Here is a 27,605-nt window from a genome sequence, read left to right on the forward strand (position 1 = left end):
GTGGTCTAACTAGTGCTCCACGGGTAAAATAAAGTCCACAAAATGCTTCCCAGTTCAACAGCTTTGTCTCACTCAGCCCAGGAAATAATTTTGTTCTGCAAACTCTGTCTAATAGATAAACTGCTCTTCAGGACCCTGCTGTGGTTAGAAAGGTGGTAGCTCTTGCTTTTGACCACAGGAAACTGCAATACACAGAAGGAATACACAGAATATGCAGTCTACAGATCATAGGAAAAGGCAAAAGTGTCCCAAATGTCTTGTCTGGCCTTTGCCATTTCTGAGGTGTTGGACCTGACCTGATACTTCAATGAAAGCAAACACACACACTACTGTTATTAGCATGAAATAAGAAAATTACTATAAAAGTTCTTCCCATTTCTTTGCCCCCCAGTGTCATTCCTTCTGCCTCTTCCCAACCTCAGTTTCTTGCTGGTTTTCTTCCTCAGCAAGAGAAATGCCAGTGCTCAGAGTTTCTTTCCACTTTCTTTCATTATATTGATACTTGTATACAGTATGTTGGTACCTGTCTCACTCATGTACATGGATTTTCGTATTCAAAACCTAATTTTGAAGATTTTCAAAGAAACACCCCAGAATTCATGAATCCAAGAAAATTATTTTAGGACACTGAAATTATTTAAATCAGTGTGTCTTCTTTTATTTTTTTCATATATAAGAATATCCTCATAAAGTAAACAGACTTCTGTGCTTACTGAATTAATCTAGCTGGCTTATTTTCCGTGTATTTTATTGAATTAAATCTAAATATCTGAATCTTTTGAAACTGAATGGGGGAAAAAAATTAATTGGAAAAAGCCTCCTTCTGCAAAGCTGCCTACTTTAACCAAAAGAATCAAACCTTAACATCATTTTATATAATGTAAGGTGTAATACTTGACACTTGCTAAGAACTGTCATTTTTATCTCATGTTAAGATGCCCTCAGGAAAAATAGAAGCTGGGACGGAACCTATTCAAGATTTCTGTGACCAACTCATTAACTTTTGAAAGTTAAGAGGTCACTATGACATGTTCAAGAATACTCTCTTTTATGAAACAGTTATTTGGGCACACTGAAATGATGACTTAGAAAAAAAAAATCACAGTTAATGAAGTGCAGTGACCATTCCCCATTCTACTAATTTTTACTTAAGAAGGAGGTATCTTCATTGTCCAAATGCAAACTGCAATCAAAGATAAACCTTTTATCTAAAGAAAAAACAAAAAATCCTTTCCATCCTTTCCTTCTTTTTAATGGAAAAATCTGTAAGACAGACAGTCAACCAAAAAAAAATGGAGAACAGTGAAAAAGACTATACAAAAAAAAGGAATGCAACCGTCAATTAGGAAAAGAAAATAGATGTGCACTTTATTTAGCACCAGAAAATAAATTACTTAATTTTCAACAGCAGCATGAGCCTTAGGAAAAAAAATATTCTGATTCTTATTTTTTATATGCTAATACCCCTCAATCCTAATTTGACATGAACAAAGGCTGTGAAATAGGACAAAAACTGTACACTTTGTGCACCAAGCACACGACTATCATTTCTCAAAAGACCATGTGAGGCAACCATCTTTTTCATTTCGTGCTGCAATTCAGCTCCATTCTCTTTACCACAACGCGACCCTCCTACTACTTCAGTGCTTCCTATCAAATGTAGCCCTTCAGAAAAATTAAGAGGCCAAAATAAAAGCAATTATGCTCATTTGTCTAGTCCACCTAGAATTGACTACAAGCCATCTCTTACACCGGTTCTCTGAGGTCCATTTATAGCTAGTGTTCATTACGGAGAAAAGAAGTAATCCCCTATTTTAAAACCTTTCGACAGTATACGGGTACCTGTCTCACCTGTCCTACAACGTGTAGTAGTGACACACCTTTTTAGAAGGGTGCTATAAGCACGCTGCCGGTCTCGCTTCACATACCCCCTGCTGCAGAGCCCCGCGGCTACAGCCGTATCCCTCAACCCATTGTGTTCCTGCCCATTTCCCCTGCAGTGAGTCTGACACCCAGTGTAAAGAGTACCAAAAGGAGACCTCGCCTCGCCCACCCTGCCCACCTGGAAGCCGTACATAACGGAGCTTACGGCAGGGAGGGCAGGCTGCGGGAAACGCGCCAGGAACTGAGGCAATAAACCCCACAGGCAGTCAGATTTCCTGCCCCACTGTCTGCCTGGCCCCTCGGAGCGCGCCCCGTACCCCTGCGGCAGCTCCTCCTCGGCCAGGGGGGTCAGGCCCGGCTCCTCGAGCGAGGGACGAAAACCTCCCGTCAGCCGCGGGCGGCTCCGGGCTCCCCCGGCTTCCCGTCCGGACGGGCGGCCCCCGCCCTCACCCACCCCCACACCGGAGACCGCCCCCGTCCCGGGCCCTGCTGCGCCACCACCTGCCCTGCGCGCCTACCTGCGAACCGCGCCCGCGCACAGCGACAGCATAGGGGCGGCACGGGGGGCGGTGGCGAAGGAGGGGGAGGAGGAGGAGGAGGAGAAAAGGAGGAGAAAAGACCGGAGGAGGAAGGACAGGCGGCAGAGAAGAGGAGGAGGCAGGAGAGGAGGGAGAACTGGCTTTGCTCCCGCGTCGCTCTCTCACCGCCCGCGGGCGCAGCGCTCAGCCCCGCTCCGCCGCGGTCCTGCGCATCCGCTTCCGCCGCCTCCTCACGCCCCCGCGTCGCTGGTGGCAGCGCGGACTCGCCGCATCTCGCACGGTAAGGGCGATGCCCCCTCCCCTGGGCGAGCGCAGCTCTGCGGGGATGATGGGGAGGCTGCGCGCTGCCTCCCCGCAGTCCCCGGTCCGCGGAGCTCGGGGGCGGTGGGGCGGATCGGGCCCCGGGCGGTGTGGCCGCGGTCCGTGCGGTGCCGAGGGGCCCGCGCCGCGGGTGGTGCAGAGTTGTCCTTGGGGCCCGAGCGAGTGGACCCGGGCCTGGGAGGGACCGGCAGGTGGGCGTGGGGAGGGAGGGCGGCCCGGCCGGTGGGTCCCATGCTGTTCCTCATGAGAGGCGGATAGGGGACCCCAGTGCTCGCGTCTGTGCATCCCCCGCCGGTGGGACCCGCTCCGTCCCTCCTGGGGGGCGGATAGAGGACCCCGGTGTCCCCGGCTGTGCATCCCCCGCCAGTGGGACCCGCTCCGTCCCTCCTGGGGGGCGGATAGAGGACCCCGGTGTCCCCGGCTGTGCATCCCCCGCCAGTGGGACCCGCTCCGTCCCTCCTGGGGGGCGGATAGAGGACCCCGGTGTCCCCGGCTGTGCATCCCCGGCCGGTGGCGTTCCCGGCTTTCCCCGTCTCCGCGATTGGATTTGCCTGGTGTGGGTTTGGCCGCACACCGGTTTGCTCGAGGGTTGTGGAGAGAAAATAACGTAGCGAGAGCTGGTCCTGATCTTGCCACTCATGCTATATTTTAAACCTGCTTTGCTTGGAGAACTGGATAAGGTTGTGCCCTTTTAAATCAAAATGGTTTAACGAAAAACAACTTAGAAAGTTGTAACTAAAATTGTCCTCCAAGTTATGTAACTTCCAGTTGATGCTGAATGGAAATCAGACTGAGCCAGTAGTGTCACTAATCACAAGTATGCACTGAGGTCACAGTGTTCCATTTCTTTGTCCAAAGTGACAATAAACTGCTCAGAGCAGCCTGTCACACCATAGAACACCTTTTATGAAAGGATAACAGTGTGTCACACCATAGAACACCTTTTATGAAATGGTAACACCGTGTCACGCCATAGAACACCTTTTATTAAAGGATAATAAAGTGTTACACCAGAGAACATCTTTTATGAAAGGATAACACCATGTGTGTCACACCGTAGAACATCTTTTATCAAAGGATAACACTGTGTGTGTCACACCATAGAACATCTATTGAAGGATAACGCCACAGAACATCTTTTATCAAAGGATAACACCGTATCAGACCATAGAACATCTTCTATCAAAGGATAACACCATGTCATATCATAAAACAACTTGTACTGAAGTGTGTTTCTTTATGTCATTACAGTTATACAGTAGCTTTTTAATTGATTTTGACTTAAGCGTGTGCTCCTTGCAATATGTCTTAGAAATAAAGTGCAAACCATTAAAAAAGCCCTATAAATGACAAATAAGTTGCTAATTATTTCAGCCTTGGTGAACTTTCCTCCAGGAATGAATTGGAGCAAATATGTGGGTTTTTTGATAGTTAGAAGAGATGATTGTAGCAGTTTCCCCTAATCCATGCAATTTCACCACTTTTTTCAAGGTATCGTGCTACTGGGCTTTCTGGTGAATGATAAGGTTTTATGTATTATGTATACTTCTTACTGAGGTTACTAGGAAGTTGCAATACTGTAGGAATTAATTTTTCTGAAGTAAGAGATTCTGTTGTTTTTAAGACATAACAGAAAATCAATTTCAACATGTCATCAGTCAAGCGCTTGGTTTATGCAGTCATCCATTTCTTGAGAGAGCAGAGTCAGATGGATACTTTCACTCCAGATGAACAAGAAAGCTTGGAAGGTAAGCAACAAAGGTGCTTTCATATGTATTTATTTATATGTATATATACATATATATGTGTGTTTGTATGTGTATATGTATATAATACCTACACAGGTGTTAAATTCTTTATGTATAATATGACAGAAGGTAACTGGAGTGACGTAAATGAAACTGCCACCAAATATTATCTGCAAATAAGATCATGATCTTAATGTTTCTGAGATTATTAATTTAGAGACGTCTGTCATTTAAAAAGTATTATAAAGCTACAAATGTGTAGTGCCTTAATTTGAGCAACAGGTACTTTAAATCACATCAGTGGCAGAGTTCTTCCCCAGCCTGAACCTATGATTCTAAGTTAAGCAGTGCTATAATGCAGACACTGGTAATGACTTGTGTATGTGTCCCACAAATTTCTGCTGCTTCTTTCTCTCTTTTATGTTTGGTTTCTTTCTGCATTTCATATCTGTTACTAGCTCTGCTGGTTACAGAGGAAGTAAAACAGTTACTATATTGGTTTTCGTTTATGAGAAGAACTGTTTCCTACTTGCAAGGATTCTATGTTACTCGTGAGGGAAAAGACATCCTAAGAATACGGAAAATAAGATAAATGCTTTGCATTTCTTTTTCACTTCAGTACTGGCTCCAAAGAGTATGTGGTAGTGAATATTTTCAGTATGGTATAGCTTCTATTATACATCCAAGTTCATCTGTCTGTAGACATAGCTACAGACAGATAAATAGATTGTCTTTGTAACCTCGTAGTATTTGATGTTTTCCTTCATACTGCTCTTATTCCTTTTCCCTAATTCCTGGAGACTTCATGCCAGGTGGTATCAGAATGTGGAATTGAGAGAAGAATAAAGTTTTAATACTGCAGTAAGTTTTTCATAGCATCTTTTAAAAAGATCTTTCTACTGTTTCAAGCAGTCTTTGATTCTGACCATCTGCCAGAGGAGGAATTTGGAGGGAGAAGCCTAGGACCAGCAGTGCAGTTGATCACTGAGTTCTGTGAAATCTTAAGCATGGAGAGACTTTGCTGAGATGCAAAGCAAGTCCTGTTTCTCAGAGGCATAAATTAAAAGATAAATTTGGAGTGTGCTTCCTTCTATTATCTGTTGGTTATCCAGTGTAGTTACTCACCAAAGTAAACAAGAAAGAAAGCTTTGTGTCATTATATTCAAAGGATAGTCCCAAAGGAATAAAAGCCAAAATATTTGGTTTTACGTCAGAATCTGGAGCATTTTGTACATTTGAAAAGCGGCAGCCACCAACAAATTTAACCTGTGTCAGATTATGATGATGTTCATCTGATGATAGAAAACAATGCTTTTGGAAATCATATATAATGAGAGATGAAGAGATTTACTTTTGGTTTTGTAATGAAACTGATAAACATTGGGTAATGGTTGAAAGTTTACCTGGTAACATGTCTTGGAGCAGCCTTAGCCAATGTGTATAGGAAAGAATGAATTTTAAGGTTCAGTTTTCCAAATAAAAAATATTACAAAACCTCAGTTGTGCTTAAATGCTAATGCAAAATTTACCATTTTAATACAGATCTGAAATCCTAATTTTAGATCTCTGCTCTGCCACAAGCATGGGACCATATGCTATGTGTTAGAGGATAAGAGGCGGGCATTCTGAAAAATAGCCTCATTTTAGTTGTGCAAAATATCTTTGGTGCATGTAGAGTAGCAATAGCCCAAGTCTTACTCACTGAAGTGTTTAATGTTAGGTGGAGACATAAAGGATGAAAAGAATTGACTGGTAGTTTTTGTTGGTACCTTATGTGCCTATTTGGTATCTGTGAAAAGATAAAACACTGTATGATTGACTGTGCCAAGAAGTAATTCAAACAGTTCCCTTTTCCCATAAAATAACAAAAGACATAGAACATTACAAAAAAAAATTGAGCCTTTATAAAATGCAAGTCTAGGATGTATTCATACTTGATGATAACCTGCATTCTGCATGTTTGAATTATATAGTAATGTCAATGAGAGTGTAAATTTCCTTTAGGAATTTTGTACTTGCTTGATGAATAAAAATGCCTTATTTTGAGAAAGAAGAGTAATTGGAAGGTATACCAGAGAAATATATTCCCTTAGCTTCCAGAGCAGTGTTACAGGTCCCCAGTGGTTAGTGCTCAACTCTTTTGTATGAACTACATACAAAAGAGAAGATCCCTTCTTCCAAGTTGTATTTTAGACTGTGTTTAAATTGCAGTTATTTCTCTTTCCTGTTTACAGGGTGGGGTTTTTTTCTCTCTGTCGCTCTCTTTCTATCTTCTTTTCTCTAGCACCTGTTTCTGTGGGATTAAAGGAAAAACTCTCTACAACATGCACAAGGCTGTGATTTTCTTCTTACTTCTATGATTGATGTACCACAACTAATTTCTCTAAGGCAGTGTTTCCAAAACAGGAAGGCAGTGGATGCATGTAATACTTGACTTGGGTAAGGTTATGTGTAACATGAAGCAAGATCATAGCAAGTACTAAGGAGGCTTCAGCAGCCCAATTAATGCTCATTATTCAGTGATCAGTAGTCTGCGTGTTGGCTGTGATGCTTTTGTGTTGCTTGGTGATGCAAACTTGTGTTTGGAGAGCAAAAAATCATGGAGCTATGTGGCACTGGGGATACAGAGCTGTGCTCCAGCATAGCCCAGGTGCCGGTATTGTCAGATAGTGGGTGTTTGTGTGAGCCCCAGCTGTTCCAACAGGGAGGTGGGCATCTGTACTGGTTTGCAAGGTGGTCACTTGAAGCTTCAGCCACCACCTAGGTGGATCATGGTAGAGCTAATTGGGAGAAGAGATAACTTTGGCCTTTGAAATCAGACATAGGAAAAATCTTAGATGAATAGCTGACATGGTGCATCAAGTCTCTCCCCAATAATACTGAGCTTGCAGCATTTGACAGTGCCTCACTTTGATATATGGGATAGCAAGGTGCTGGCAGTCTGGCCTTCTGCAAAATTTTTCAGGCAAAAAACAAGTTTCCACTCCTTTGAGTTTACTGGAGTCAGGTTTTCATGTAGCATTAAAACAGGGTAGTTGCTGATCTTGTCACAACTTATTACATCTTCTGATTTGAAAATGTTTCTGTTTTGTCAGTGTTTATTTCTATGTGGGTTTCTGTTGTTGGCTTGCATTTAGCCAGTGGTTATTTTAACCTATTCATTCATCCTATAAGAGGTCCTAATTTTATCTGTGATAGATAGAAGGATTATATATTCCATTTTCCATTTAAAGGAGAAATATGGGAATTCACTGCACCAACTAATTATTTGATGAAAATGCTGAGTAGTAACAATGTTCTAGTCAGAATTACTTTGTGTACACATAATGTGCACTGCTGCATTTTGCAAAACTCTTCTATATCATCGGTGTCATAGATTTGATGCCTTGAGAAAGATAAGAGATGGGGCTGTATTTTAAATTTATGCAAAACTACAAATGAGGTGAGGCATTCAGAAAAGGGAATGTCTTTAGTTAAACTGGCAGGGAACATTAGTATGTAAACTATTACAAGTGGCTTCCTGTTAAGTCATATAAGGAAAAAAGATGTGTAATTCCACTGATTTTATAATCAGCTTGGTAATAAGTACTATTAATATATATAATTCAAAATTCAGTGTAATCTGTGTTTACAAGAATTAAGTTTTTCACATAGCAGGGGACAAAAGAGTTTAACCCAAATCCCTCAGTGCTCTTACTGGGTGATTTAGAACCTGGTAAATTTTATAGATTACAGGAGCAACTTGTCTGCATATTTAGCAGTGTATTCAATTGTTACATGTTATCAACTTTTACTTTGTGTCATGCTATACTGTTTGTAAGAAATTTCTATTGTATGTTATAAATTTTTTTTTAATTACATTTTCTAGGTTTTACTATTTTACAAATCTATTTCCCCCCCCCCTTTCCTGCCTGCTGTGACATAGAAGATAAAAACTGGCCTTACTGTTGCTAACCTTCAGTAATTTTATTTTTCTAATTTTGGATCAGTGTTCAGTTTCATTGCAATGCAAGTAATTCAAATTATATTGATTAGGTTAACATTGGATTGAAGGTAAGTTTAAATACTAAGAATCTGCTTTTACTGATACTTAATTTGAATTCAGATACTGCTGGTTGTCTATAGTTTAAGTTAAAACAGCCATTTTTCTGTTCAAACTAGGGTTTACAATGATCCTTCTTTGTTCCTCCTCAGTTTTCAGTCTAAAATATTTAGATGATACATGTTAATATAAACATTGTACTAGGTTCTTAAGATTATAAGGAAAATAATTATATCATTTGCAGTAGTGTAACTGTGTGTATGTATAGGTATGTATATATACAGAATTGTATATAGTAATGGCCACTGATCTTCTTTTGTCTAAAAATATGAGCATATTTAGAACTTCAGCTAGGGATATGGCTCTACGTTTTTAGGCTTACTGTGAGTGTATTTGCATTATTGCAGGTTTTGGAGGGCCATTTAATCCTTACGCACAGAACATGTGAAGGGATACTGCAGATATTTGTTTTATAGGATAAACTTTTGTGATTAATGCAGGATTTTGTTAATAAAGTATCTTCAAATAAATATATTTGGTTCCAAAGAAAAGATAAGTGTAATAAGTATCTTGCCTTTATTCTGTACAGTAAAGATGAGCCATTTTCTTCCAGCTGTTGTGGCACACAAATATATGCCAGTTGTGTGCTTTGAGGTGGGGTACGTGACACATGGATGTGCATAGTTGTACTATGAGGTGTGGTGCTTTTGTTAAATCACTATAGTTTTCTATTAAGAATAAAAGGCTGAAAGAATTGAAACTAAGTTTTAAATATAATGGTTAAACTATATGTGGATTGTGTATATCTTAGATCTTCTTCAGCAAGCTAATTCTGTGGGGATCAGGTAGCCTCTCTTTATTTTTTGGTATGTTCCAAAGAGCTGCTTTTACTAGCTGAATAAGGAAGTGAGTCACAGCTTTATAAATAAATCAGTGAAGTTATGCTTCTATTGAGAAACTGGTGACTTATATGGTTAATTTTTTTTCCTGTAAGTTGCAATTCAGTGTCTGGAGACTGTGTTTAAGATTACCCTGGAAGATACTCATCTTGCATCCTCACAGCATTTGATAGAAATGTTCACTAATTCTATTCAAAAGGTAAGAATTTACTTTAGATTCTAGAGTTACTCTGCCAATATGTGCTAAGGTTTCATATTGTATACACAATATTAAAGAGCTGTGTAGGTCAAAATGATGTGAAAACTTAAGGAAAATATGAAAAAAGCTAAATTTCCATAAAAGCTAGCATAATGAGAATCTTTGGGGGCAGTGGGAGGAATTAATTTCAGCTAGACAAGGAAAATTCTATATAGAAAATTACTGAAGAGTGGATGCCTCATTCTCACTTTAAGTTTTTTATTCTTCATTTAAGCATTTTGCAATTCCCAGAGTAAAATGCCTGATGTGCCTGAGGTCATTCATAGTTTGCTGATGCTTCTCAGTTCTTTCTGAAAGTTTTTGATAAAATCAGGGCTTATATATTAAAGGAAAAAATCTTGGGTTTTTTTTCCATACAGAATGACATGCTGCCTCTCTCACGTTCCTTACCAGAGGGCGTTGTAAAGGCTGACCAACTGAAGGATGAAGGTTTGTAATAAAAGTAAAAATAACTTGTCTTATGCTCTTATTACATTTTTGCATTATTGTGGGTAGTGATAGTATAGCAGCTGGGTACCAAGCACCCCACAAAAAACTTCAGTTTATACATTCTCTGGTGACTGCTATGTCGTAAGAGGGCTAGGTGATTTGTTCCATCCAGGAGCAAAGAAAAAAATGTTTATTCTCTTCCTGTCTCTAGAGGTTGCTTAAAATCTAAGGGATAACATGTAAAGGTGGAAACATTCCTAAGTAGCAGAAGCTTTAAAGAACAAACAGCTGTTGTTTGGCTGTTTGTACATGGAATTGTTATACAAGTTTCAACTTTTATTGAAATGGTTATATGATGTCAAACATTTGTAAAAAACTGACCCAGCAGAAGCCAATGGAAAAATTCTTGTGAACTTACTGGGGTTAATATTTCACATATGTGAAATTATTTGTGTGCTTTATAAAAATTGCAGACAAGCCAGTTGTTTATTTTCCCTTTGGCAGCTGTTATTGCTGTTCTGTAAGGAAAAGCAGCTGTACCATAGAAGTCACTAATGCTTCCTAACAAGCAAGCCATATATTTCCCCTCAAAAAGAAGGGGAGGGGAATGGAAAAAAGCATGTAGCACTGATGACTGTTACGAATTGTTATGGATTGATGCCTTATGAATTACATTGTTTATGACCTGTTAGATTTTCAGATAGTTGAGTTTTATAGGAAAAATAAGTAAACTTCTACTTGCAAGGCAAATGTAATCGTCTTAAAATTTCCATAATAATGTGGAAAAAGTCCTACTGTTTTTCAAAATGAGTTCCATGTCTCGCTTGTCTTAAAATTGATCATCTGTAATCATAAATGCAGCCCACTACTGGCTCTGAAAGTAAGCTTTCCTAATTGTTGGAGTTGCTCATTAGCTCTTTAATTCTGAGGATGAGAGCTCAAACATGGTTAGGTCACAGGTGAAAATCTGTTAGTCAGTTGTAACCTACCTGCTGTGCGTGCTGGCTTTTCATTTTGCTGTTACTGCCAACTCATGGAAAGTGAAGAATACCTCTAGGTCTCAGTATGGTTATTGAACTGTAGGAATAGCCAGCACTTTGCAGGTGTGGGTGTCACAGCTGTTTTAAATCTGTGACTTCAGTCTTGCTATCTTTTATCCCACAAGAGTTTGTGAAATAGCACACACTGATTTCATTTTCTCAGTCTATGTGTTAGTCTTCATGTGGTTTTACCAAAGTAATTCCACAGCTCTACTGAAAAAAATTGAAAGGGTCTAAACTTTAACAAAGGACCATTTCAAATGTCAGCTGTCAGGGGCATTAGTAAGCAGTTTTGAACTGCTTGAGATGCCTCTGGTAATTTCCTATAATAAAATTAAAACCTAGTGTCCTGCTTTCTCTGTTGTTTTGATCCTTCACATACTCACACACATATAATCCATCACCACTATCATGCTTTTCAGTTATGAGTATTTACTAGCCCAAGTTAGGAAATAAATTGGGTAACTTGGGGAAGTCTACTTGAACTGTATCTTCTTTAATATCTATTCTATAAATTCTGTAACTGTGATTTCCTCATTTCTATCTGTATGTCCTTACCAATGGAATAACTTCCGTCACCTTTGTGGCCACCAGCCTGCTCCTCCTATGGTCTCAAACCAGCGCTAATATTTGTAGAAATTGGCTAATGAATGGCAAAACAAAATCAAGGAGCTGAATTTTATTTCTTGGTCCTTATAGAACCAGGAAGTAATATACCCTTCAGACTACTAAATACTTGAATTTACTTGCCTAACCTTGTATATCACTTGACACTTTGGCTTAGTATGAGAGCACAGATTATGTGCAGGTTTCTATAATGTAATGGTGGCCTGATCATAAAAAGATGTCTTTTATTACCACAGTATAATTATAACAATAGGTAGTATTCTCAGTATAGAGGACACACATTCAAAAGTATAACAATTTGTGTAATTTTTTTGTCTTTAGGATTTTTTATGATACTAAGAATAGTTGCTTTTCCATATCTCAGCAAAATTAGTAGATCTAGCTATTTTTCTGTTTTCCTTTAGCAAGGTTGCAGCTGGAGAGAGAGATAACAAGAAGGGTATGCACTGATACTATCTCCAACTTAGCCTTGCACCCTGGATCATCTTCAGACCAGTATCAGAAATTCTAACATTGACAGTCATTGATGGAATTTTTGTTTTAAAGGAACACTGACTGCTGCAATCTTGCTGAGTGCAGCTAACTTGCAAGGCTATTTTGTCTGACAACATAATTCAGTGTACAGATCTTTACCTTAGAACAAAGGAAAGCTGCATAGACAGTGGGCCTCTAGAAACAAGAAAGATAGTTATGTTCTCTGTGTATTTTGAAGGTATACATGCAAGTACAGTTTGCTTGACTTCTCACTGGAAAGGATTGCTGACTGTAATTGCAGTCTAGTATAGCACTATTAAGACGATGTGATTTTGTACTACTTTGATGATATTTTGTTACTTAAATCTGGTTTTGTTCATTAAGCTCTCCGTGCTCACAAATAAATGCAAGTATAGTTGTTTCATTTAGTGTAAGCACACAGGACTTGCTCCACAGTCTTGCTTTCTGTCAAACTGTTGTGCTGACTGAACTTTTCTAGCCTTTGCTTACGCAGTTACCTACATCAGTACTAACTTATTGACCTATCCCTTGACTTGTTTATTTTAGGAGAAGGTTAAAATATTTGGCCAAAGTACAAGAAGTCAGTGGAAGTCTATAATTTTCCTGACAATTTCTTAGTGTTTCTAGGAAGTCAAGGCTTCTGTAGGATCTAGCTGGCCAAAAATTGATAGTATCAGGGCCACAGACAAGTTTGGGCACTCTGAACTAGGGTTTTTTACTACTGTGTCATCAGAACTACCAGGATTGCCTTGTGTTGGGGACAAAAGAATGTGTAAGGTGTCTTTTGCTTTGAAAGATCTTAGTCCAGAATTTTCTGTCCATAGAGAAGTTACATAAATGTTTCTGGGGTTTTTTCCACTGGACGTAAAACATATGAAATGTTAAAATTTGTTAGAGAGTAGAAGTTCTAAGCTTCCTTGGTGAGAAATTTTACTTCTGAATCCTTTTAGATTGCTTATGCTATACATTTCATTATCTTAATGAATTAATTATGTAGTATCACAAAAATGCAGCTTATGTGCTTAGTTTTACTTCTGTTTGATTTTTTTGTGTTATGTAGATAGTTACAAGGAAGTTGTTGGGACATATAAGAAAATGAGATAAAAAAATTAACATACTGGGCTTGCAAAGATAGTTAAGACTGATGAATCCATACTAGAGTGGAACTGCAATTACAATGACACTTCTCAGTGGAGTGATCTTTGCTTAACAGCAGGAACTAGCTGGAAAGTCTGAAATACCAAGATGAGAAGAGGAAGGTTTCTATGATGTACTGCAATGTACATAATAAACTTCAGAGACATAGTAGATATTTTTATTTGCATTATTCCATGACATTTCTGTTTAAAAGAATGTATCTCAAGAAAGCAGTCATAAGTCACTTATATAGATGCTGTAAGGTAGCTGCTCTATTTCTTTCATAAAGAGCTCTCATCTAACTACATACTGTGTCATCTAACTACTTAAGAGCTTTTTATTATTTATTTCAGGTAATAATCATATGAAGGAAGAAAATTATGGTGCTGCAGTGGATTGTTACACTAAGGCTATAGAACTGGATCCAAACAATGCAGTCTATTACTGCAACAGGTAAAACCAAAATGATACACACCTTTCATTCCTGGACTTTAACAGTATTTTAAAGATAAATTGTGTTGCAGGTCGAAGTAACACAAGGCTAGAAACCCCACTATTCAGAAATCTATTGTTAGATTTGTAAAATTTGAGTGAAAGTGAGCTCATTCAGCATATCTGTATGAGTTAAAGGTGTGACATGGGCTTTAAAATTACTTACAACTCTTCAGACCGGGTACTGTGTGTCAGGTTGTCTATATGAAATCATAACATAGGCTGTGATTTCCAGCCTGCTGAGAGTAGTAAAAGCCTTTTTCTCTGGTGTTCCAGTGACTCAGCTGCTCTCTCTATCTCCCGTAGTACTAGCTATCTCTGGCAAAAAAAAAATCATCAATGTGGGAATACCATTTTGGAGATTTCAAGCGTTTTGTAAATACTCAGTATTTTTATGTGTGACCTGTTGAAAAATAACAGTGCTGCTGTTACAATTTTGTTATCTAATCTGTTCTTTACCATCATGAAGACATAGTGATTTGGCATCAGATAAGCTTGGAAGGGCATGTTAACCTAGTCACAGTTGTCCGCTCTTGTGGAACACTGCCTGGATGACCAGCCCAAGAGCAAAGGCAGTCTTGACTGTGGGCCCTACTGGAATGAGCCTGCCTCTAGAGTGCCTCCATTATTAATTTAAGGATATAGGATATATTAACTGCTGTCAATCTGGCCTTGTGGCACTGTACCCACTGGATTATGCTATTTTTGGAGCTCTGCATCCATTGCTTTAGAGTCTAGTTTGTGATAAATACAAATGAAAGATTCAGTGTTTAAAGCCAAGTATAAAGGAAATATGCACTTTGCTAACATTTTACATATTTAAGATGGCAGTTCAAAGTGTAAATCATCTATATTCCTTGTGAAAACCGATCACATGAGTAACTTTAGGTATAAAGTGGAAATATCAGACCAGATTCAAAAGCTTCCCAAAATCACTGGAAGTTTTCCTCGGTAGAAGGGGCTTAAATGTCAAAGGTGTAATTAGCAAGAGCAGAAATAATTTTTGTGTTGCATCATCACATACCACATTTGTGAGAACCAAATGTCTTGATGTCAGTACAGTATTGTATGTAATTATTTAAAAGAAAACAGGAGTTGTTTGGAGTTTTGTGGATGATAGGGTGTTTGAATAAGTACACCTTATTCTTATCTTAAGCTTGTTTAGGAGCCACGGGGACATACTGCATTCAGTTGGATTGTTTTGTATTCACAGCAGTGCAAAAAAGAGAGGTCTGATATGCTCTCAGAATTTTAACTGGTCATATAAATCTTCTTGTGAACATGGAAAAACATTTTCTGTTCAAACACATGCGAGAACAAGCATTGCCCCCAGCTTTTATGTATAAATCTTCACTGGCATCTGTGGAGTTGGACAACTGTTAAACAGCCTAAAATACATAAGTAGTCCCATTCAGAAGAGATTTTAATCAAAGTCAGAAAAACTCAGGCAATTTGGAGGTAATCACAGGAGAAAGGATTCTTAATAAAAAAGAGAAATGCTTTATGCAATGAAAACATTGTAATGTCTACTATTTCTTTTAACCAAGGAAGAATAAGTTAGAGTGGTTTGAGACCTTTCAAACTGGTGAAGTTTTGATTTACTGTGTTTCAATGTCCTTTTTAATTTGGCTAAGTCTTTATTCTTATTGTATTAATATCTGCAACATTTAATATTTCTCCAATATAGAGATGCAATTGTAATTTAGTAATTCAGAGGTTATTGAGAAATGTTCTCATGCTTTACCTACAAGCATGAGTTGACTTTTAAAAAACTGAGCAGGGAGAATCACAGCATTCCTCTGAATGGCTGTGAAACGATACTTCTTGCTGGGAAACACCAATTGTATAAAATATTTCCCCATTAACAATGATTTTATATAAACTACTACTTGACAGTTTCACTTCTTGTAATAGGTTTTATGATTTCTTTTGTGCACAGTCATATGCTAGATCTTAGACAGTTCCTTAGAATTATTTGTCCTTTGTGTCCTCAGAGATGTGCATGTTCTCCAAAACCGAAGCCCAGCAATGCACCTATGCATGTACTTAACCCATAACATTTGCTTGTCCTACTTCATTAAAGAAAGTGAAGCATTGCCTAAATAGCGAATGAAAAGTCACCAAGATTAAATAAGTCACAAACATGTGAATATCTAAGCTTGGGGTTTGGTTGGTTTTTTTGGTTTTGTTTTGGGGTTTTTTTTGGTTTGGTTTGTGGGTTGGTTGGTTGGGTTTTTTGACAAAGCTCTCATTTCCTTACCATCTTTCTCTTAGGGCTGCTGCTCAAAGTAAGCTCAACAACTTCAGGGAAGCAATAAAGGACTGTGAGAGTGCCATAGCAATAGATCCAAAGTACAGCAAAGCATATGGAAGAATGGGGTAAGCTAATAGAAATCTGAGTAAACACTGAAGACCCATGTGTACATCACCATAGATTTTCTGAAATATGTGGAGCCAGCTTGTTTTATTCAGCTGATATTCTTGTTCTGAAAGTGTAGGAATTTTCTGAAGATGACCCTGTCTCTGAAAGGAGAACCTTTGCATTGATCCTGAGATAAAAATCCATTATGCTGAAACTTGTACAACCAGTATCTTAAAATTATTAGTAATATTTTATATAAAAATGTGTAAAGACAACAATATAATTACCAAAGATCTTCTATGTTCAAATTTTAATACAATAATTATTATATATAAAAGTACATGGTTTTTAATTTATAAAAATAAATAATGTTATTTGTAGGTCCAATTTCTTAACATTGCATTATTCATATTAAGAGTACCTTTGCCCTACTTAGCCATGTAAGTTTCTAAATAATGTCTTGGGTCAAAAGAACTGGAAAAAAACACTTAGAGCTTATGCAAAAAGTCACACATGCTGAATCCAGCTTGTGCTCTTAAAATACAGACTAAGTCTCACTTGATGATACCAAGGAGTTTTTAATTAAACTTGCATATATGTGAGACAGATGATGCAAGATGAGTTCTTGAGGCATCCCCTTTTCTGCAAAAACAAGTGCTTACACTAAGCAGTAGTACCACAATAGCAAAACCTGTTTTAATTAAGGTCAAGCTAAAAATCAGTTGTGAGATACTGTTTTACTTAGAACAGAAAATGTATCATTAGCTTTTGATGATCATTTATGTTCTAACCAGGATTTCTTTATTTCGCATTAGGTTGGCTCTGACCTCAGTGAATAAATACAAAGAAGCGGTTACCAGTTATCAAAAAGCACTGGATCTTGATCCAGAGAATGACTCTTACAAGTCAAATTTGAAAATAGCAGAACAGAAACTAAGAGATGTGTCCAGTCCTGTAAGTTTGCTCTGTATCTATTTCTTTACAATAGTTTTAACTGGGATTTTGTAGGAAACTTAGCTTCAATTGCAATTTGTTTGTAGACTGGAACTGGACTGAGTTTTGACATGGCAAGCTTGATAAACAATCCTGCCTTCATTAGTATGGTGAGTATATTTCAAGGTTTTAAAAACTGAACTTTTAAGAACAACTGTTGTTCAATAACACAAGCAATTTTAATTATTATTATAGCAATGGTTTTATTACACTGAATTGCAACTTTCCTACATCATTTTACACTCAAAACAAGAAGTGAAGCATGTATCTCCAATAATGCCTGTCTTATTTCCAGTTGATTCTCTGTTACTTATAGAAAACAACACACATAGATTAGCTATGCTGTTTTTATGTATGGTATGACAGTAAAGGTCTTGTCAACAGCATGATGAAAATTTCTTCAATTCTCCACAGAGCAATTAACAATGATACAAGGACTAAAGTAACTCTCCTTTGGGAGAACTACCCAAGAGACCTTTCTATTCTTACTCTTTCAAATTATCCCCAATAACCTTAAGAGTTCAAAAATTAATATAAATAGTGCATTATTATAGTGCATTCTTTTATGTTCAATACAATAACAAATTGTGTATTTCTCCCTCAGTATTCTTTTTTTTCCTGCATGGCTTTCTCAGCTAAATGGAATTAATTAACTTTGTAGAATGGAATTTGGAGAAAAAGAAATGAAAAAAAAACTCATAAAAACAAACCCCAAACTTATTTTCTTTAAGAAAGCAGTTAAAACTGTACATGCCTTTTGGTATTGCAATAGCCCATTTCAGCCAGTGCTTTTGTGTGGAAGTGCGCTGCAGTCAAAAGAGATCCATACATCTGGTTTGATAACATGGTCCAAATAATAGAGACAGTAGGCTAGGAAAGAGGGAGCAAGTTCTCTGATGGCACTCATGATTAAATAGCACTGGAACTGTGTACCACTTCACTGGCCACATGACGTACTCAAGACAACCTGTGTCTGTTCAGAATCAATGATGTATGGACCTGCCTTTTGGGAAAGGATCGTTTTGCATTGTTTCCAGAAGATGCCTGGTCAAGTAGATAGAACAGAGGGCATTTATCCAGGAATAAATGAGTTATTTTCCCAAGGTGTAGTTACTTGTTTTGTTGTTAAAGTGAAAAAATTGCCTCACTGGCTGACCTTGAGAAAATTGCTTGTAGCCTCCATTTTGGGCCCCTAAACTAAATAAGGCTTATTACTGATGGAAGAAACTAACTCTGTATTAAAGACAGAACTGACGTCCATGTGACATTTTATAACTAACTATTAACTAGAGAAAAAAGTTGATTTACCTTTGAGTTATCTATATATGGTGATATATTGATCAATAGAATGAATATTGGATATATCTGATTTTTGTAATACCTTTAATAAGAGAGTTAAGAACCACATACTGTGTTTTGTCTACTGGTGGTGTATTCATACAGAGACTGATTTCTGTAGGAATTACATTACTAATGTTGAAAAATCACATGGTTTTTTCTATAGTATCAGTCCATAGACACTCTCACACTATGGTAAATTCAATGTAATTTTAGAGGTATCTTAATGAATGAGAAATTTAAATAGCCTCATGCTTACTACAAAATAAGAAGATATGCACTTACCAGAGAAGATATGCGTTACCACAAAACCATGCTACAAAGTAAGTCCACATTCCGGTTTACTCCGAAATATTTTGTGGCCATAATCTTAACTGTTAATGCCTGGTACTAATAACAGTTGCAAAACTAATTTATCCAGGCTGAGAAGCAATAAAATACAGACTTTTGTCCAAAAAGTCCAGTAGAAAACATTTGTCCTTGCAATTCTTGAATGTTTTGTTTTGTTTTCTGGTACTGGGTTTTTTATGTTCAATGGCTCGTCATATTTTTCATGTCTGAATCTGTAACCATTATTTTTTCTTTAACACATAATAAACTTTATCAGCTTCATTTCCATTAAATACATTGCTGTATTCTTTTTGCTGTGCATGTAAACTTAATTTTGTAATAAAACAGAATACAGCATGTGGGGGTTTTCTCCCTAGTTTTTCTCAGTGATACCCAAGTAGAAAATGTTTTGTAACTTCAGCTGTATGTTGTTTATTCTAGGCAGCAAGCTTAATGCAAAATCCTCAAATTCAACAACTGTAAGTATTAAAATGGGGTACCATTAAAACAAGTATCTTTAGAAGTTTGAGTTAATAAGATGTATAGTACTTATACCTATATTTTTGAAATGTAGATATATTACTGAAAATGTAATTTTAGTTTTGCTTACTGTAAAAGTGTAGTTTCTTCTCCCTGCAACTCTAGTTCCTCTCAGCAATTCAAAAAAGAACTGGGGTTTATTGCTTACAGTAAAGGTCCCTAGACACCCAATACCAACACTGTGCTAACTGTTCCAGGATGTCAGGGATGATGTCAAATGCCATTGGTGGCCCTGCTGCTGGGGTTGGTGGCCTATCAGATTTGTCCAGTCTGATCCATGCGTAAGTAATAGTTATAACTGTCACATTTGTAGTAGGATAACTGTGCATTATCTATTTAAAAGGGTACAGTGTCAAGTGAATTATACTGTGGCCTATTCCCACTGTTTGTTACTAAAACTGAGAACTCGAAGACTTATTTTCCAGGACCTTGTTTGTTTGCTCCATACATTTCCATCAATTGGATTGATTGAACTGCCATGTGCTCAGCTTCACTTCCTGGTTCTCATACGTTGTTATTTTCTAATGCCACTTACTAAACACATTCCTTTAAATCTTTAAGTACTCCTACATGTGTTTTCAAATTGTGTGGATAAATTTACTACCAGATATCTCAGAAATTGTTAGGAAAGCTACAGATTTACTTAGCACAGGTCAAACCAATTTCTGCTCTGGCATCCCTCCATTTAGATGAGGAATGTTTCAGGGAACTCAGTATAATGAAGAATACCTTTACAAAAACCAGGACGCAAGGCTTTTATTGTATAATGATGATAACCATCTGGAAGGGTCTGCACAAAAACATGCCATTTGCTTATATGCCAAGATCTCTTAAAGGGCATACAATTTTACTTTATTTCAGCATTCTAGCAAATTTCAAACTATTTTTTAAGTTTCACCTCTTCAGGGCAAAAGTAATTTATAATTTACGTAACAGACAGAAATGTATCACTGCAAAAATCTAGGGCTGTTTTCACAAAAAAAGTTTACTACACAGACATCTATGACAATGTGGCTTTCCTTCAGTCTGCACTGGGGATTGAAGGAGTCTTGATAGTTTGCTATTTGCACAAGATGTAGAAGTAACAGAGAGGACAAGCTAGGCTTTTTGTGAAGTCATATTTTTTACTTACTTGTTTTTTATTAGTAAACAAGTGTTACACTTATCTTTTACATGGAATTAGTCTCACCTATTAATTTAACTCTTAAGCTACAGCTGTTACAGAGATGGATCTGTTTATTACTTCAATCACGCAAGATCTAAAAATTTGATAGTATGCTTGCCTTCTACTAATGACATCTTGTTCACAAGTACAAGTTGGCAGCTGCACACTGTATTTCTCGAGCCATTAACATGAGGTTGCACATCAACTCTTAAGAGTAGTTACTTTAAACAGTTAGAGTGGATCCTCTCAAAAAGAAGGGAATAAATCACTGGAGCAGATGTGTTATTTTACCATAAAAGGTAACATATTTTGTAAGGTGATACTTTTCTCCTCCATGTTACCAAGTAGAAGTAATAGTACTAAAGAATGAAAATAGATTTATGATGATGATCCTGTTTGGAGATACCTTAACCAGATAAAGTCATAATACTGCAAAGACCTTAAAATGGGAAATCAAGATATCTTTAATCTTAATTTTAATGTAATGCACCTTTCAGCTGCGTTGGCATATTCTGTTTTCTTACAAATGCTACTTTCATTTGCTGATTTCACTTAAAACTGTTCAACACAGGGGGCAGCAGTTTGCACAGCAGATACAGCAGCAGAATCCGGAGCTCATAGAGCAACTGAGAAATCATATCCGGAGCAGATACTTGAGTGGCAGCACTGAAGAACATTCCTGACTTCATGGAGTCATATGAGTTGGAATGATGTATAACCCCAAAATGCATACCATAGTTAGTAGCAAAAGCACCATTGTAACTCTTCTGCTTGAATAGAAGACAGACAATTCTTTGTGTGTGTTTGCAAACAAGAATAAATCTGGTAAACAGATCTCTTGCACATAACTTGGAACATAGCGTTTATGTATAGTTACTCCTCTGAAAATTAATACACTGAATAGGTGGTTTATTAAAATCCCCAAGTCCAAGTCATTTCAGTATGTGCATCAGATTGACCTCCAGGGCTACTGGGTGGGGAGTGTGCTGATCTTGCCTAACAGCTACTTCTAAAATGCAAGTGTAAAAGACATGTTACTCATATGGTGAGAGTCATGATGGCTGTACTCCCTTAAACAGTATTGAAATACTGAAACAATAGGCCCATCTGATGTGCCCTTTTATAATGAGCATTAAGTAGTGTTGGAGTATAGTGTACTAAAAACTCATGCTTGAGAAGTCTGTTTCTTTAAGCCTGGGGAGGGGCCTTCATGAGTAACAGGAAATATTTTTCAACTTCATTGGGCAGGAGAGAGGGAAATGATTGCATATGAAGGAGTACCACAGATTGTAGAGAAAAAGAAGACAATAAGCCTGTGTAGGATAATGCAAAGAAATCAAAATGGAATTTGGCTTGGGAAAGGAAAGAAGTTCTAGGCTTTTCTACTGCCATGTATACCCTCACACCACGATGGTAGCCCTGGAGGTCAGAATTATGGCACTATGTTCCTAGGCATGGCAAGCTGTATTACATTCCGTATGTATGCAGTATTTAATATAAACTTAAAATTCTTAACTGTAATAAGCTAAAACTGAGCCTGTGACTGTACAAATAACTAGTACTGAAAATTTTAAAAAAGAACTGCCTTAGAAGGATTCTTTTTCTATTCTTGTGTGATAAATCACTGGCTTAAACAATTGGGGATTTTTTTTAAAGTTTAATTACACATATCTATCTAATATGATGGTTATATAGTCAAGTTAAAGATTTTTCCACTCTATAGTATTTGTTTCTTGCTCAGTTAATATTACTCTTTCAAGACTGCTGCTCTTCTCTATGTCTAGTATGTTAACTTTTTTTACTCTGCTTACTGTTGCACACTGCTTTCTGATACAAAGTACACTTGTTCTTAGCCCAGGGAGGTTCACAACACACTTTCCTCTTGGTATATCTAAATAAATTTGAGGAACTGGCTTTGATTTCTTAGACAATGGCCAGTTGGTCTGAAGGAGGTATGTGGAGGAGTAATGATAGTTTCCCAAATGGAGAAATACACAGGAACTCCTGAAACTCAGACTTTATATCCAACAGAGCTTGTGCTCATAAAAGAGTTTTTCCAGCAAATGCAAAATTTGGGGTTAAATAATGATAATAATAAATTATAGTTGTGCACCTATGGTATGAACCTTACCCTACTAAACCAGAGAGAAAAATACAATTGGATCCAACGAGAAATGAAAGGAATTGGAGAATACACAAATCTAGGAAATCCATATTACCATCTATTGAATAAAGAGGTAAAGCTTAATAGATAAACAATTTTAAGATATTTCATACTTTATTGAATAGCTTGCCTTTGTACAGCGTTAAAATGCTTTTTAAAACTCTCTCTTTAAGTTGGTGTAGTTGCTTTCTTGAGGTTGTAGAGATACTTAAGCTTGACATTAAATATATTTTGAAGTAACAGCTTCTGACTCAACATCTGATGACAAGAAAGAGAATCCCTAAAGGGATCCTTTTTCAGAGGTAGCTCAGATCCTGAATCTAATCCATTCAAGAAAACTGTTACTTAAGTTCAATTACATTGTTGAGTAGGACAGGAATGCCATTTAGAAGAAAGATTTATGGAGGCTGTGGGTGGGCTACCAAAAGTGTACAGGTATTACTTGGAATAGTGTGTTGTGTTGGGAGAGAAGCATTGCACCTAGTATGTATCCTATTAAACTTCACAGTTCCTTTTAATTCTCTCTTTCATATCTTTAACTGCTCAAAGTGTTTTTCACTAACTTTTATAGGGGGAACTAAAAAATCCATGGTGGACTGGACAGCTCTGCCAATATCTCTCTACAAACTCAAATTATTCTCACTTTGCAACAGCAATCCTCATGCAGTCAGTTACTTTTCTGCTGTAAGACAGAGTGTCAAGAATTTCATGAGAGTTCCTTAAGAACTACAAAATATATTAATATCCAAAGAGGGCAGAAGAAGTTGTATTGTCAAGTACAAGCTCCATAGCTTACTGGATTTATGGGGGAACAATCTCCAAGGTTAAATGAAACAAAGCATCGGTTAGTTATCTGAAAACTACTCTTGAAATCATCTTCATAGAGTTCTAACTTTCATTTCACATGCTACAATATTTTTGTGTTTAGGTTTTACTTCATATAATACAGAGTATATATTAAAACATTAACAGCATTAGCTAAGCCTTCAGGAATGTCCTACAACTGACTGGCACAATACTTTACTAGTAAACATTCTCTGTTTCTTGTATATTAACAGAAAGGGCTTTATAGCCTAAACAAAAAACAGTGAAACCAGTAACAGGAGCTGTCATTACATGCTTTTCCACTGAAACCAGGAACAGAGAGATCATTTATGCTAAATTCTGTTTTTCCTTGAATTGCCTAGATTGTTTCAGTCATGCAGTATGTCTTAATCACAGGGTGTGGAAGGAATCTTTCCCTGCGTAGTAACTGCACTGTATCTTGCGCTAAAGTTTTGCATTCTGCTAGATAAAGTGGTAAACCACAATCCCTGTAAATATTGCTTTAATTTAAGATCAATTGCAGTTTATTGTTCAACTGAGCAAATCCGCATTTACACCTAATTGGTTTTGTATCATTACTGTTCCATCAGTGTGTAAGTATGATAATTTGTTAGATAAGAAAATATTTTGCAATCAATTGTAAACTCCTGTAACCTGCTTGCATGGGAGTATATTCTTCTATGATCATAAAGACACCTAATGAATTATTCAGCTTAGAAATTCCTTCAGTTGCACTCTTGGTTTTGTAACAAGTGCAAAGTAAAATCACTCATGCATACTGAGATAGAACTAGCTCTGTAACTTTGAGTAGACTGTTTCATGGCTAGAGCAAGTTATACTGGCATAATGCAACCTGTCTACTATTTCTGTATCTCTCCTACCTCTTATTGCCATGTGGTTACATCTCCTTCAATTTGTGTAGTTTAACTTGAAGATATATTATAAATAAAGTTACATACTTTTTTGTCTGTACAGTTGTGGTTTTCTGGTTTAATTTTTTATGTATCTCAGGGAACAGGTAAACTGCATTCTTTAAAATACCTGTTCATGCTGGTTGAGTTTTATCACTTAGGCAGGATACATTTCCCATTTATTGTTTCCTGTATGGACGTAGTCCCTCAATATACAAAGCTGGTCCTAAATTTATCCAGTATTTTAATGTTGAATTCTACACTTTAAGATCTTATACATAGGAAAGCCTTAAGTAAAATACTGTCAAAACTAACTGAAGTTGCTAAGTGCCAACATGGTAGCTGAGAAATACAAGCTGCTGATTAGAGTCTTTAACACTAGTTTACCTAGTGTTAAACTTGGAAAGACAGTCACCATTTTATTTATTAAATGGCTGCCTCTGGGTGATCACAGATATTTCAGCCAAAAATGTTTCCAGTTTTTGTCAAAACAAAGCTAGGGAAAAGCACATTGTAGTGCTTGACCAGATCTAAACTTCTTTCTGTATATGCTTTAGAGAACTTGATCTAAGGCAGCAACGCAGGGGTTTTTTTTCCCTTCTTTTTCTTAAACATCTATTTAAATGCCTGTGGGATGGAAAGAATAATTTTATTTCAACAATAAAAAACTACCTGAGTTCTGCTGTTTTAGTTTTCAATTTCCTACTGATTGGAAAATAACATGCCTGCTAACAGCACGCCGTGTAGTGCAGGGACGCACAACGCTTGACTACAGATAATTGGGACACATTTGCTATATTGCTTCCTCTTCAAATAGTGAGCCACAACCAACACAGTCTTCGGCTTATACTGCACTTCCTAGCTCCTCATGCCTCAACAGTGCCAACACTCTTTCACCTCATGCCTTTGGCAGGTTTTGTTTCCTATGGCTATACATGTACCATGCAAATACACTGCCATGGCAGGTATCCCACATCATCTCTTTTAGGGATTTCAATTCCAGGAACTTGTCTGTAAAAGGTCAGTTCCTTTAAACTGAAGCAGTTTTGTCAGAACCATGATTTTAAAAGGGTTTAAATACTTTAAAAAAATTAAGAAAAATAAGTAAAAAATGCTACTATTTCTTATCAATCTCATTCTCCTGTCCTGAGTTGATGTAAATGCAATATAATTTGCTAGAACTACACTTTTTTCAAAGGTTTTATTTTTAGTAGATAAAATGCATATGCATCTTTTAAAAGATTTTAAAACATTCAAGAAATGCTCAGAGAAATTAAATAATCATTATTACATTTACAGCTATATAGGGATTTAGTTTTGTTTGTACTCAATACAATTGGACGGCAAAATCATCAAGAAGTTGGTCAAAAAAAAAAACGAGCCCACCAGAACTACAGAATTTTTTTCTTCAGCTTTGCTTGACTTCTGAAGAAACTACACAGACTTGTGCAATATCATCATACTCGTACGTTCTCTTCAAAAACGTGTCTGTAAGTCTTAGGCCAGAGACACTCTAGAAGGGGAAAATATTTATAAAAGTTGTTATTAGAAAGAACAGTTACTGTTATCAAACAGCTACATAACAACAAAACTGTGCTAATAACTTACCTGCAATCCCTGCACTGATGACAACAATGTAAGTGCAAGATGGAGGGATGAGCTTGGGTGCAGCTTCCCAAGTTGCCTTCCTGAAACTCCACACCAGTGGATGGAATTAGTATTGCACATTTCTAAAACCAGATCCATAGTCCTTTCACTGCTAGAGGAAATCGAAGACCAAGAATAAACCTGTGGGCTTTTTTAAGCATTCAAAATTGCAGACATGTAAAAGCTTGATTATTATTCATGTTACTATTAATCAAGACTCATAAATAATTATAAGGCGGCAAGCAGTATTTATTGTGGTAATTCAGCTGCAGAGAGCTGTTTGACCCAAGCATCCTGTCATGGGTTTAGCAACACTGGATAACATAATAGTACTTACATTTTGGGTGGACTATGAGCTTTTCATGAGAAGTATCTGCAGGCCAGATACATGCTTTAGTCCCTGGCCTCAACTTCTATTTAGAATTACTTCATTTAATGAAGTCACTCTTGCAACCCTAAGATGAGTTGTGATATGAGGTGCAATCTTAAATAATACTGCAGACAGATCCATGGAATTCCTCTACAGATTTATGGGTATCTCCTAACAGATCATGATAGAAGTTTTTAAGTCATAGTTGTTTCTTCGTGGGTTTTTTTTTTTAATCTTGGCATTTCAAGTAGTTTTATGTTGCTACAAATCATAGTAAAGACCAGGTTTAAGTAGTTTCAGGAGGAAGTACTGAAACATGAAACAAAACCAGCCACAACTCACCCACTCAGGAAAAAGTACAAGAATCACATGACATTGTTACCTGCAATTTGTTATTTTACATGTAATGTCAAAAGGTTCTTCCAAATTTACAGTGTCTGGTATTGTCTCCAGTGAAAGCCTTACATCGCCATAACCAGGAGCCTGGAAAGGAGCAAGAATGTATATTCTTAGATGTTGGATAAGGAAGTTGAAGTTTTTGCTGAAGTTTTAATTTCCTGGAAGAAGCTTGGAATAAGAGAAATCTGAAGAAAGACGACAGACTGTGCTTTTGATTAGTATGGAAATCACAGCAGTTCTCCATCTTCAGCTGATGACCACCTTCTTTATAGGTTTAACAGTTCATCAGATAAGGATGATCTTTATTATTACATTTTTTCAAGATAGTTTACACCCTTAAGGTTTGAATAGCCATATACAGTTTCTGAGAAGATCAGCTTTAATCTAAGACCTGTTATCTGTCTAACAGAGATCTGTGTGGACAACATCAGTAAAACTTCCCTGATAAACCCACCACTATTCCACATCCTAAGAAACAAGAGAAACTGCCATTTCAGTCCTCTATGCCTCTGGCAAAATAATTAATTGTCATCAGTTATAAAGTCACATGATAGGAATACTTGTCAATTATCCATGAGCCAAATACATTTCATATGCTCTAGTAATAAACTTATAATAAATATCTTAGTTACTACCAAGCAGGGCTGAT

The 27,605-nt window shown here is 37.2% G+C and overlaps 3 protein-coding genes across 7 annotated transcripts in view; 1 reads left to right on the forward strand and 2 right to left on the reverse strand.

Moving 5' to 3' along the window:
• NLN (neurolysin) overlaps positions 1 to 2,588 on the reverse strand; it is a 44,772-nt gene extending 42,184 nt beyond the window's left edge. The window contains exon 1 of the mRNA XM_048290585.1: positions 2,403 to 2,588. Within this exon, the coding sequence (XP_048146542.1) occupies positions 2,403 to 2,434 (32 nt within the window). The 5' untranslated portion in view covers positions 2,435 to 2,588. The remainder of the gene's footprint in view (positions 1 to 2,402) is intronic.
• A 13-nt stretch (positions 2,589 to 2,601) lies between these two features.
• Positions 2,602 to 24,601, forward strand: SGTB (small glutamine rich tetratricopeptide repeat co-chaperone beta). Of its 2 annotated transcripts, XM_048290594.1 has the most exons (11): positions 2,602 to 2,703; positions 4,369 to 4,492; positions 9,529 to 9,632; positions 10,052 to 10,121; positions 13,774 to 13,873; positions 16,187 to 16,291; positions 17,090 to 17,228; positions 17,315 to 17,377; positions 19,377 to 19,414; positions 19,673 to 19,756; positions 21,212 to 24,601. In XM_048290594.1, the coding sequence occupies exons 2-11, from the start codon at positions 4,393 to 4,395 to the stop codon at positions 21,321 to 21,323; spliced, it is 915 nt and encodes a 304-aa protein (XP_048146551.1). In that variant the 5' UTR covers positions 2,602 to 2,703; positions 4,369 to 4,392; the 3' UTR covers positions 21,324 to 24,601. The 2 variants fall into 2 exon arrangements, with proteins under 2 accessions (XP_048146551.1, XP_048146552.1); XM_048290595.1 differs by lacking the exon at positions 17,315 to 17,377.
• TRAPPC13 (trafficking protein particle complex subunit 13) overlaps positions 20,206 to 27,605 on the reverse strand; it is a 29,091-nt gene continuing 21,691 nt past the window's right edge. For 2 of the 4 annotated variants that reach the window (XM_048290589.1, XM_048290591.1), the window contains 3 exons: positions 26,940 to 27,040; positions 26,149 to 26,299; positions 20,206 to 26,053 (listed from right to left, as the gene is read on the reverse strand). In XM_048290589.1, the coding sequence (XP_048146546.1) occupies positions 25,949 to 26,053; positions 26,149 to 26,299; positions 26,940 to 27,040 (357 nt within the window). In that variant the 3' untranslated portion in view covers positions 20,206 to 25,948. The remainder of the gene's footprint in view (positions 26,054 to 26,148; positions 26,300 to 26,939; positions 27,041 to 27,605) is intronic. The other 2 variants (XM_048290593.1, XM_048290590.1) reach the window with 1 other exon arrangement.

Source organism: Corvus hawaiiensis, chromosome Z, assembly GCF_020740725.1.
Source record: "Corvus hawaiiensis isolate bCorHaw1 chromosome Z, bCorHaw1.pri.cur, whole genome shotgun sequence".
Lineage (NCBI taxonomy): Eukaryota > Metazoa > Chordata > Aves > Passeriformes > Corvidae > Corvus > Corvus hawaiiensis.

Excerpts from the sequence above, each read along its gene's own strand:
- SGTB (XM_048290594.1), top strand. The coding sequence starts at position 4,393 with ATGTCATCAGTCAAGCGCTTGGTTTATGCAGTCATCCATTTCTTGAGA. Across the intron at positions 13,874-16,186 it reads GCAGTCTATTACTGCAACAG|GGCTGCTGCTCAAAGTAAGC; the intron begins GTAAAACCAAAA and ends TCTTTCTCTTAG. Across the intron at positions 17,378-19,376 it reads ATCCTGCCTTCATTAGTATG|GCAGCAAGCTTAATGCAAAA; the intron begins GTGAGTATATTT and ends TGTTTATTCTAG.